General features: G+C 49.5%; 1 protein-coding gene across 6 annotated transcripts in view; it reads left to right on the top strand.

The window, feature by feature from the left end:
- The first annotated feature begins 3,286 nt into the window (after positions 1-3,286).
- The window catches only part of FNBP1 (formin binding protein 1), a 142,810-nt gene continuing 133,974 nt past the window's right edge, over positions 3,287-12,122 (top strand). For all 6 annotated transcript variants that reach the window (XM_047070988.1, XM_047070998.1, XM_047071013.1 and 3 more), the window contains exon 1: positions 3,287-3,417. In XM_047070988.1, coding sequence (XP_046926944.1) covers positions 3,394-3,417 — 24 coding nt within the window. In that variant the 5' untranslated portion in view covers positions 3,287-3,393. The remainder of the gene's footprint in view (positions 3,418-12,122) is intronic.

Raw genomic sequence — 12,122 nt, 5'->3', positions numbered from 1 at the left:
GCGCCCCAATCTCAGGGGCACTTAATCTTCAAAGTGCTACTACAAATCTTCGTGACTTTGAAGTCAGTAGCATTATGTCCGTTTTCTAGAGTGGGAAACAGGTTTAGAGAAGGAAAATAATTCGACCACAGCTCTGCAGCCGTCTGTGCAGGGCGATCCCAATCTGGCTGACCCCAAAGCCTGTGTGCGTGCCAGCCCCCTCATTCAGCCTCGTAACAACCTGTGCGGTCCCTGTTTTACCAATGAGGAAACTGAAACCCAGTTTAAGTTGACTTGGGAAGGTCACACACATAACACATCTATCTGATAAGTCATGGAACACTAAAATCCCAACTTAGCAGTTACAAAACCTATCTCCTGTAAACTAGGTAAAAGAGATCTCTATACATCAAAGGCCCTGAGCGAGATGTTTATTATTTGCTGGAAGCATTAGAATTGTCAAAAAGCCCTGGTGGAATTGTTGGGCTGTGCAGGGTCTCTAATCATGTCCACATGAACAGAGTATCTGGTGGAAATTCACAGTTACCCACCAAGATCATAACTTTGTAAATCCGTGTTCTTCAAATGTGACTGAGAGGTGAAACAGGTATGCTGAACCCACATTGACCTTCTATGTAATTCAAGCATTTACATAGAGAGAGCTTAGAATACGTCCTGTGAAAATTGATGCCTAAGTAGGTTAGGTCACCCTAATGTGTCAATAGTGAGAATTCTTTGTCTTAGAATTATTCTCTTACTATAAGAGAAACTGAAGTGGATTTTGTTTTGCCTAGAGAATACTGTGCTGTAATTCCTCCCCCCCCCCCCCGGGCTTCTCTTAATCCTGAACTGTGTTGGTTTCCCTTGCTTTGAGATCAGTAGTGCCTTTTTCCTTTATTTTTATTTCTTGAAGATTCTGACATTTTCAAAACTTTTCCAGGTACCACCCAAACTTAATGAACTTAAAGATATTTTGCAGTGTGGTCTAATTAACTTGGTTCCATAGAGTTCTGCTACTGTGGCTTCTATAACTATTTCCTGCTTACTTTAAAAAAGGTTTCATTGTCATGTGGTCTTTTTTTCTTCTTCTGTCCCTTCCTCGTCTTTCCCTTCTAGAGCAGCAGGTTGTTTTTTCTCCTGATTAGCATATTTTCACAAATGGTCAGTGTGTTTTTGAGAAGTCTCCAAGAACTCTGTCAAGATTAGATCATTGTATTTGACTGGAAAAAGAGTCAAGCCTTGGCAGGAAGGGAAATTGAGTTGATTGCTGAGCAAGGTCTCGTTAGCTAACCTGTATTTCCTTTACCATTTCCAGATAGCAAACTAAATTTTGCAGCATTGTTTGAAATTCTAAGCCTTCCAATTCACTCGGGCTCCTAATCTGCCTTGGGAGTAAGAGACTGGCCGTCCTGATTGTTGCGTATCTAGCAGGCTCTGGAGTAAAGAGTTCCCAGACCTGGGAACTGTGAGAGAAAAATGTTTAAATACACGCGCTAGGGGCGCCTGGGTGGCGCAGTCGGTTAAGCGTCCGACTTCAGCCAGGTCACGATCTCGCGGTCCGTGAGTTCGAGCCCCGCGTCGGGCTCTGGGCTGATGGCTCAGAGCCTGGAACCTGTTTCCGATTCTGTGTCTCCCTCTCTCTCTGCCCCTCCCCCGTTCATGCTCTGTCTCTCTCTGTCCCAAAAATAAATAAACGTTGAAAAAAAAAAAAAATTAAATACACGCGCTAAAAACGAACGAGTAGGGGGAGCTGGTAACTGAAAGAAACAAAAACAAAAACAAAAAAACCCACCAACCCAACAGCTTAGACAGTTTCAATTTATTGTAACTCTGTCCAACAAAGGAAGTAGACTCGTAGGTTTCTCTGCAAGGGTTTTTCATCTCCACCGTTCCACGGAGGAGAATGATAAACTTGTTGAGGCTGGTGGTGGTGGGGTGGTATTGGAGAGATGCATTATTGTGCAATATTTCTCAAATGGGGCCCATTTTCGTTCTCAGTTACTCAGAAAAGTCAGTAATGTTAGATATGAGCGAAATGAAAACTTGGGGAGGAGAGGACGTAGTGATTCAGAGGGAAGAGTCGGAACTCCACAATTCAACACAGCTTGTTGGAAATATCTGGGTAGACCTTTGGAACACAAAGAAAAGGGGAGCATCTACTCAAAAATCAACTCGGGGGGCACCTGGCTGGCTCAGTCTCTGGAGCTTGAGATTGTTTATCCTGGGGTTGTGAGTTCCAGCCCCACCTTGGGTGCAGAGATTACTTAAAATCTTAAAAGAAAAATCAGCTCTCAGTTTACCAACGTTGGGCGGGTAACAGGTGCTCATCTCCTGTTCCTCTCCAGCACTGGGTGAGATGGATACTTATAACCTCCATGTGGGAGGCGGAGTCATTGGTGAGGCCACCCAGCTAGTGTGTGCAGGGAGCCGGATTGACGCGTTATCCGTGGACCCAACGCCTTTGCTATTATAACCCACTAAGCCGCGACGTTATTTCACGTGTGAGCGTTTCTTGGCCCAACCAGTTGGGAACCACTGGTTTCAGAGATTAGAAATCACTGGTTGCCTGCCCCTGGATTCCTTCCCCGGCCCCTCAGAGCTGCTTGGTCGCTCTTGGCCTCGACTTCCCTATCTGTATCCGGCACAGACATCGCCGTACCAGGCCCCACTCCCACCGTGCAAGGCCGCAGGGCCCTTCGGGCCTCCGCGGCTGCCGGGCGGTGGGAAAAGGGCAACCCGAGCGAACTCTGGTCGGCGCGAATGGCCGCCAGGGAAAAGTATTGTCCTTACGTCCAAATTGGCGCTCGGCGCGGTGGGGCAACCCCGGGCCTCGGTAGAGCACCGCTAATAACAGAGTCCGGCTACGTTCAAAGGCGAGAGGTCGTTCCAAGCGCACAGAACGTGGTCGCTAATAAGAAATAAAAGAAATCGGCAGGGCGAGTCCTCCGGGTTCCAGATCCCGCCGGCCCTCCCGCCACCCCGGGCGTCCTTCTGGACCCCGGCGCCGCGGAGGCCCGGCGGAGGGCGCCCGGCGGGAAGGTGGGCCGGGGGCGGGGGCGGGGCGCGCGCGTGCGCGAGCTGTCAGGCCGGCCCCTCCCCCGGCGTAGCCCCGCCCCCAGCCCGCAGCCCCTCCCTCGCTTCCCCCTCCTCTGGGTCTCCGGGTGTTGGGCGGGCGGGCGCTGCGGCGGCAGCGGCGGCTGCTTCCTCGGGCCATTTTGCTGAGGAGCTTCGGGGAGGAGGAGCTGCCGAGGAGACCCAAGGCGAGGAGCGGCGAGCCAGAGGAGGCGGCGGCCGCGCGCGCACCGGGCTTTCCTCGATCGCGGGGATCTCAAGGGGCGAAGGGATCGCCGGGGAGGGGGACCGGAGAGCCGCGCCCGCCGCGCGGCGCGCCCCTTCCCGCCCCCTGCCTGCACCATGAGCTGGGGCATCGAGCTCTGGGTGAGTGAGGGACCGGGCCCGCCGGGCTGTGGGGGGGTGGGGGGGGGGGTGGGGAGGTGCCTGGCGCGCCTGGGCAGGGGGCGCGGGCCGAGCTGCCTTGGTGAAGGCGATGGCGCGCTGGTCCGGGTCCCCGCGGCCTCGGGAGCAGACGCGGGGCTCGGTGCCCCTCGTCGGCCTTGGCCCGAGCCGGAGGTGCGAGCCAGATTCGCCCTTCCCAGGCGAGGGGAGCTGGTGTGGGTCCTCGGCCGCCTGAGAAGGGGGCACGGATCCGGGTCTCCCCGGCGGCCTGAGCCGGGGGTGCGGGTACCCCCCCCACCCCCTCCAGCAGCCTGAGGAGGGGGCGCGGATCTGAGACCCCAGGCCGCCTGAGCAGGAGGTGCAGATCTGGGTCCCCCCTACTCCCTAGCGGCCTGAGGAGGGGGAGCGGACCTGAGTCTCCCCGGCGGCCTGAGCAGGGGGTGCGAATCTGGGTCCCCCTGCTCTCCAGCGGCCTGAGAAGGGGTGCGGATCTGGGTCCCCCCAGCGGCCCGGGAAGGGAGCACGAACCTGTGCCTCCTCCCCAACGCCTCGCCCCGGTGCTTGGGAACGGGGTGCGGATCCAGGTCCCCGCGGCGGTCTGGTCGAGGGGCGCGGGCCGGCCTCCCTGTCCCCCGCGCCCCGAGCTCAGAGTGGTGTGTGGAAAAAGCAGCCTTAATCCCTCGCGTCGAGTAACCGATGCGCGACCGACCGGCTTCGAGGGGGCGTGGAGGCCGTCGGATTTTCGGGGCTGCGTGATGCGTTCGGGCGCCCCAGCCGCGAGTCCCTAGGGCTGTTCCCCCAGTGGAAGTGCGGGCCGATCTGGCGCTCCTCTCGGGGGCGGGGCGGCCTCGGCCCGGCCGGGTCCCAGGTCTTGGGTTTTGGGGTACACGGGCGAGAAGTGGTGTGTCTTCCCTCTCGGGGCGAGGACTTTTGACCTGTGGCGGCGCGGGGCGCGCTCGTAGTTCTCCAGGAGCAGCTCAGATCGTGGGTTTGCCGCGGGGACTGCGGCGTTTGGCCTGGAGGGGAAAGTAGTTGGGGGGAGATGTGTACCCACCTCCAGGAAGAGGCGTTCGCGGGGGAAACCGTTCTTTGCTCAGAGGAAACCGTGCAACATGGGGAAGGTTGGCGGCGAGGGGCGCCCTCCGAGATCCTCCAGCGGGGGCTGCCGATGGGCAAACAGGCGGCGAGGTGCCTGGAAACGGCGTCCCCGGAGCGGGGCGAACTGGGGACGCCGAGGCAGCGCGCAGGCCGTGCCCGGGGAGCAGAGGCTGTGGCCGGTGGGATGGGCTGGTTTCTCCGCCTTTCTCTGGATTCCTGGGGAAGTGGCCGGGCAGGGGATGGGCAGTACGGTGGGGGGGACGGGGAGGGGGAGGAGGAGGAGAAGTGGATGAAATCTCAATCATCGCCCAGAAATGTTCTCAAGAGGAGACCTTTCCCCATGGTGAACTCCAAAGGGCCTCCTTTCCGAATTCCATTTGTAAAGGGTGTGGAGGAGAAAGTGTGGGGTGGTGGTTGCTCTGAGCCGAGGCCAAGAAATCTCGAATCAAAGTAAAACAAGGTTGGAGCAGCTATAGAAACGGAGCGCATCCTCCCTTAATTTTTTTTTTTTTTTTTTGGCTTTAATTGTTTTTACATAACCATTTCTCCGGCTCAGAAGCAGCTACTGTTACTGATAGCAAAATCCTGAAGGCAATAGCTCCCTTCAATTAGAGTGATTCATTTGATAAACATCCTCTGTCTAAACGGACTCAAAATTTCGGCCGATGTTTACAAACACTCATTTTAAAAATAAAGGAACCGATGGTTTTAGGTATTGGCAACATCCCTACTGAGGCAAAAATCTATCCTTTTAAGTGCGGTGTTTCTTTCCTCTTCCACTCCTTGTCCACTCCTTTTGGCTCTTTTTAAGCTTATCTGGGGTGGGGGGAACGAATCAGAAGTAAATTTTATCCAGATAATAGAAATCCTGGCACAATTTCTTTTTGCACTGGTTCAGACAAGAGAAAGGGGTTAGGGAGGGGAAAATGCAATCTATTTTTAGGCGAAACAGGTTGGGTTAAAGGGACTGAACACAGTGTGGCCATTTCAGTGATGTGAGTGAATGTCCTAAGAGGTGATCAGGAAGGAGAAGGTAGTTATGGGAAGAAAATGGTAGATTGGCCCCAATCGCCTGCATTGCTCTTTAGAGGGCAGAGGGGTGGGAAAGACAATTTTGCCGAAAACAAATAGGAACTGGAATATGTATGATACGGAGCCTTGATTTCCCAAGTAAATTGGAGGGATGGTGGGTAGGGATGTTGATGAAGCACGAGTGGGGGGGTGTGCTGGTAACTGTTGAAGCTGGGCCATCAGCATCAAAGGACCCAGGATACCCTTCCTACTGTACATGCTTGGAATTTTCTATAATAGAAGTAATTGGAAAAGGTCGTTAGGGAGTATATGTGTACTACTTGAAATTTTTTCTTTTCTTTTCTTTTTTTGCTTGATAAATTGACAAGGAAGAACACATCAGTTACCGTTTTATACGTGCACGTATATGTCGGCGAAGAGTTACCCCCAAAAACCATCCCACTCGAGTGTGTGTGTGGGGGGGGCCTTTGTCGTTGAGTGGCTGAGAGTTTAATAGAGGGGAAAGAATCAACACGTTATTTGCACTAATAAGAGAAGTGAATTATTGGAGTTTTAAGGTGAAATGCCCAGGAGTATAAGGGCAACAAAATGTCTCTTTTCAGTTGCTTTATTTTATTAGTATAGGAGATTTAAGAAAAACTTTGGAATAATGAAGGATTCTGAGAAAGAACCCTCCAGTCCTTCAGTGGTAGGAGACTGGGTGAAGTACAGGGGTGGGCAGTGTCCAGCAGTCGGGCACAGAGCAGGCATTGAGGGTTTTCCTTGAATGGTGGCTTGGACTCAGGCACGCGGGTAATAAGATAACGACGGGGTTGGGGCGCCTGGGTGGCTCAGTCGGTTGAGGATCCGCCTTCGGCTCAGGTCATGATCTCACGGTCTGTGAGTTCGAGCCCCGCGTCGGGCTCTGTGCTGACAGCTCGGAGCCTGGAGCCTGCTTCGGATTCTGTGTCTCCCTCTCTCTGACCCTCCCCCGTTCACGCTCTGTCTCTCTCTGTCTCAAAAAAAAAAAAAAAAAAAAAAAGAACGATGGGGCGCAGAAGACTAAATTGTCAGAAGTACGTCTCTAGGTGGGGGGAGACGGCCCTATGGTTTGGGTGGCCGTGAGTTATTTGTAACAGGTGGCTGCAGCTTTCACAGACCTTCACAAATACCACCACGTTTCTCACACATTTTAAGACTTTAGTCAAGATCCGCACAGGCCTTTAAAACCCACGGGTTTCTAATGGGTCCTTTACACTCAAGGACTGGTCTCCACACATGTCCTCCTTTTCGGTGGAGTGAAACCTTTCTCTCTCTTTACTTTCATATTCCAGGAAACCCTGAGAAATCATGCAATGTTCAGGAAGTTCTCATTTTACCACTGTAAAAATGAACTCAGACCCGTACTTTGTAATAACTTTATTGGATCGTTTGTATTTAAATTGAGGCTTTTTATTTTTGTATCAGAAGGTCGTCACAAAGTATAAAGGCTGCTTTAAAGTGGTTAGGGTATAATTAAATCGTTTCTGTACAACTCTTCATATTAGCCCCTTTTATTTTTGTTATTAAAAAATGTTTGTTTTTTTTTTAAGTTAAACTCCACGCCAGAAATGGGGCTCGAACTAAGGACACTGAGATCAAGAGTTGGGTGCTCTACTAACTGGGCCAGTCAGGTGCTCCCCCCCCCCCCCCCGCCCCATACTATTCCCCTTTAATCAATCAGAACCTGACACAGAGCTGGATCCCACGACCCTGGCATCATGACCTGAGCCAAAATCCAGAGTCGGCCGCTCAACCGACTGAGCCACCCAGGTGCCCCTCCCTTTAAGTCAGTTTTTAGGGGCGCCTGGGTGGCTCAGTCGGTTGAGCGTCCGACTTCAGCCAGGTCACGATCTCGCGGTCCGTGAGTTCGAGCCCCGCGTCGGGCTCTGGGCTGATGGCTCGGAGCCTGGAGCCTGTTTCCGATTCTGTGTCTCCTTCTCTCTCTGCTCCTCCCCCCTTCATGCTCTGTCTCTCTCTGTCCCAAAAATAAATAAACGTTGAAAAAAAAAATTTAAATCAGTTTTTAATTTTTTTTTATTGAACAGCCATTGTGTGCAAGATACTGATCTAACTCCTATTATATACATTGAAGGATATCTACGTATTTCAGCGAAAGCATTGAAGCAGGTTTTAACTCTAGTCTGCCACATCAGAGTCTAAACAGAGATTTATGTTTCTAAGAATAACCAAAATGCGTTTACTCAAGACTTTGTTACAAAAGGTAACGTGAAGAGGGTTAAATAGATTGCCCTGATTTGTTGACACTGTGACTGGTCATGGGAGAAATGGCCAAGCAAGAATTTCTTACATTTGAGTGGGTTTTTTTTTTGTTTTTGTTTTTGTTACTCAGTAGAGGGAAGTGACAAGTTACTCAAGTGTCACTTCAGATTTTTATTTGCTCGCTCATTAATGCAAAGTATAAATAAACCTGTTGGAAATTTTAGCTTTCCTCATAATGATTCTACTCTCTGCTGCTAACAAGTGACTAAGTGACAGAACCTACTTTTGTTATCTCTCAGCGTCCTCTCTGCCATCATCATTTCTTTACTTTGGTGCTAATAAGAAATGGACTGGCCCAAATGCCAAAAGCAAGAAAACAAGCAGCGAGACTGAATAATACCTATTGGTTAACATAGTAATCCCGTGTTGATTGTGTGTAATTTAAAAAAAAAAATTTTTTTTAATGTTTATTTATTTTTGAGAGAGAGACACACACACACACAGAGTGTGAGCAGGGGAGGGTCAGTGGGAGAGGGAGACACAGAATCCGAAGCAGGCTCCAGGCTCTGAGCCGTCAGCACAGAGCCCGACGCGGGGCTCGAACTCACAGACCGTGAGATCGTGACCTGAGCTGAAGTCGGCCACTTAACCGACTGAGCCACCTAGGCGCCCCTACTGCATGTAATTTTTTAGCCTAAGTTTCTAAGACATTGCCAGGCACGTGATGTACATTCGACACTAGGAGGAATATGGTGATGGTGACTGTGGGATGCAGATTTTTAGAGGCAGCCATGAAAGAGTGATCTACCAACTGTACTGAGAACAATGCCCGACTCACAGTAGGAGTTAATAAATATTTGCTGAATAAATGAAGGAATCCTTGTTGTCCCTTTTGTTTTAACATTGGCTTTTTTTTTTTTTTTTTTTTTTTTGTAGTAACGGGAGGGTAATTTTCCCACCTTTCTGCCCTCTGGCAGTTGTAAACATGTTTGATAATTCTAGGCGTCTTTTATTTATTTATTTATTTTTTTTTTAATAGACTTCAGTTTTTAGAGCCATTTTGGTTTCACGGCAAAATTGAGTGGGAAGTACAGAGATTTCCCATAGACCCCTCCCCATCCACAAATATGCACAGCCTAGGCACCTTTCTTACTTTTAAAGCAAGGCTTGAAGGTTTCTCTCTTCTCTGTCGTTCATGCTGTTTATGCCTGCTCTGCATGTGTGTGTTCATTATAAGAACACTTTCCAGAGTGTTAAAATTGTAAACTAGGCAATACCGATCCCTTCTTCATCTTGAAGTAATTGACTTAGTAAGTTCCAGGTTTGGGAGAATGATGAGTACCTCTCCTCACTGCAGAATGCTAAATGCAGGGCCGTATTAACAACAACTCCTAGACCTTCTGCTCTTTATTCTTAACGATTCAGAGATTTCCATTTGGGATAAAACATAGCAAGACCAACAGGGGAGACATTCATTACTCTCAGATCGGTGGTGAGTGGAGCTGCACTGCTTCGGAAGACACACTAAATGGAGTTTAATTCTGTCATCCCTGCCTTGCCATTAACATAGGCTTTCCCCAGGGGCGCCTGGGTGGCTCGGTCAGTTAAGCGCTCGACCTCGGCTCAGGTCATGATCTCACAGTCCCTGAGTTCGAGCCCCGCATCGGGCTCTGTGCTGACGGCTCGGCGCCTGGAGCCTGCTTCGGATTCTGTGTCTCGCTCTCTCTCTGCCCCTCCCCTGCTCATGCTCTCTGTCTCTCTCTGCCTCAAAAATAAATAAAACATTTAAAAAAATATTTAAAAATAAATAAATAAATAAATAAATAAATAAACAAACATTCAAAAAAATAAAATGAAGCAGGCTTTGCCCGCCTCTTCTGGTTATGAAACAAAACACGGGAGGTCTGGCAGCCTTAATTCCCTCATCACCTTCTTGTCCTCCCTACACACTAGACATCATCCTGAAAATTCGTATAAACTGCATTTTTGGTAGGTGACGCTGTGTTTCAGGTACCGTAAAAGAGTTTTGTAAACGCCCGTGCTCACCGTGTGACCACATTAAACTCGCGATGTACGTCGGGGCGACACGGAAAATGCTCTTTGGAGGTCTATTCAAGTATCACCCACTTCCTCGCTAAAGCTAATATTGTGTTTCCTGCATTACTCATACTTGTTTCATCAACACCACCCACATTTAAAAACAAGGCTTTATTTTGACACTTAAAAACTGCAAGCTACCGAGAATCCATGAATGCCCTAGGAATTAATCTAATTAGATTTTAGAATGTGGGTGTGAAATCTGGAATCAGTGTTTGTAATGAAATATTTGTTTCCTTTTTTAGTAACACGTACTAGTTTCAGCCTAGCGATATGTCTAGTTAAGAAATGTTAAAATCGGGGCACCTGGCCAGCTCAGTCGGTGGAACGGGCAACTCTTGATCTCAGGGTGGTGAGTTCGAGCCCCACTTTGGGTGTAGAGATTACTTAAACATAAAATCTGTAGGGGCACCTGGCCGGCTCAGTTGGTCGAGCGTCCGACTCTTGATTTTGGCACAGGGGGTGATCCCAGGGTTGTGGGATCGAGCCCACGCCAGGTTCTGTGCCGAGCGAGGAGCCTGCTTGAGATCCTCTGTCTCTCTTCCTCTGTCCCTCGCCCAGTTTGTGTTCTTTCTAAATAAATAAATAAATCTTAAATGTTAACATCATAAAAGGCCATGTGTGTATATTATATTAGAGAGTTAATTGAGCGTATACAATGTTCCTTAGACTTGGTCTTCCAATTGGACCAACTTTTAACTCGTATATCTCATCCAGTTTGTAAGTTGTCTGTTAAATTCACGGAAAGCTCAAACAACTTCAGTTGTTCCATACTGGAAATAGATTCAAACCATCCCCCCCCCAACAACGACAAAGAGGTGAAGCTTCCAATTTCTTATTGCAAAAGTTATAATACCTCTTCACATTTAATCTGTAACATCACAATAGCTATACTGCGTGTTTTTATTTAATTAATTAATTAATTAGTTAATTAATTAAATGTTTTATTTAGTTTTGAGACCGAGAGAGACCGAGCATGAGCAGGGGAGGGGCAGAGAGAGAGGGAGACCCAGAGTTGGAAGCAAGCTCCAGGTTCCGAGCCATCAGCACAGAGCCCGACGTGGGGCTCGAACTCACGAACCACGAGATCATGATCTGAGCCGAAGTCGGAGGTTCAACCGACTGAGCCACCCAGGCGCCCCGACTGCATGTTTTTGAAAATGTAGAACGTGCCATTCTCGTCATGAGAATGAAATTTTTAACAATTAGCTCTTAGGCTAACACCTGTGGCTTTAGTTTATACAGTTTAGCAGCTACCGTTTCTGTTTGTGCTTCTCTACTCTATGGTTTATATAAGCGGAAATGGTTTATAAATTGTATAAATTCTATAGTTCTTGTGGTATTTTCACCTGTGCACCGTGCCCCAGTGTCCTACATGCTGTTGAGTATTATCATCAACATCGCTGTTTATTGAGAGCTTATCATCTCCCGTGTCCTGTACAAATTATTTTCCATCAGGGGCGCCTGCGTGGCTCAGGCGGTTGAGCGTCCGACTTCGGCTCAGGGCATGATCTCACGGTTGGTGAGTTCGAGCCCCGCGTCGGGCTCTGTGCTGACGGCTCGGGGCCTGGAGCCCGCTTCGGATTCTGGGTCTCCCTCTCCCTCTGCCCCTCCCCTGCTCACACTGTGTCTCTCTCTCTCTCTCAAAAAAACAAATAAAGATTAAAAAAAATTTTTTTAAATTTATTTTCCATCCATCACCTCATTTAATCTTTCCAAGAATCCAGTGAGGTAAGTACCATTCATGCCAGCATCTGGGAAGAAGATGTTGAGAAGGAGTTAGGAGTGGAGAGTTTATTAGGAAGTAACACCCGTGAAGAGAAGAGGGAAGGGTGATTGCGAGGAGGGGCCATTGGACCAAGATGCAGCCTGACAAAAGTCTCTGCCAGGCCGGTGAGGAGCTCCGGGGCGAAGATTACCCACTGAAGCAATTTCACATTGGACAGAAATGGCTAGGCCCTCGTACTGCCTTGCACATTCATTGGCCAAGGGCCGCCCCAAGAACGGTGTGACCTTGGCTGCCATCTTGGTCCGTCTTTGGTTGGTGGTTGGTTGACACAAGAAGACCGTGACCTTGGCTCACAAGATAAGGCAGACCCTAAAGGAGGCTGTCTGCTACACTCCTTGCAGCTGGGCGGCGCATCCTTTCTGGAAGCCGGATCTGAGTGGCGCATCTCTGCACCGGCCACGGCCATACCCTTATCGTCCCCTTTTGTGAG

The sequence above is a fragment of the Lynx rufus genome, unplaced genomic scaffold (genome assembly GCF_022079265.1).
Source record: "Lynx rufus isolate CCGP_SWC_20201006 ecotype Redwood Valley unplaced genomic scaffold, mLynRuf1.p SCAF_10, whole genome shotgun sequence".
NCBI classification, from domain to species: domain Eukaryota; kingdom Metazoa; phylum Chordata; class Mammalia; order Carnivora; family Felidae; genus Lynx; species Lynx rufus.
The sequence above is the reverse complement of the archived record's forward strand: the minus strand, read 5'-3'. Positions and strand labels throughout refer to the sequence as shown.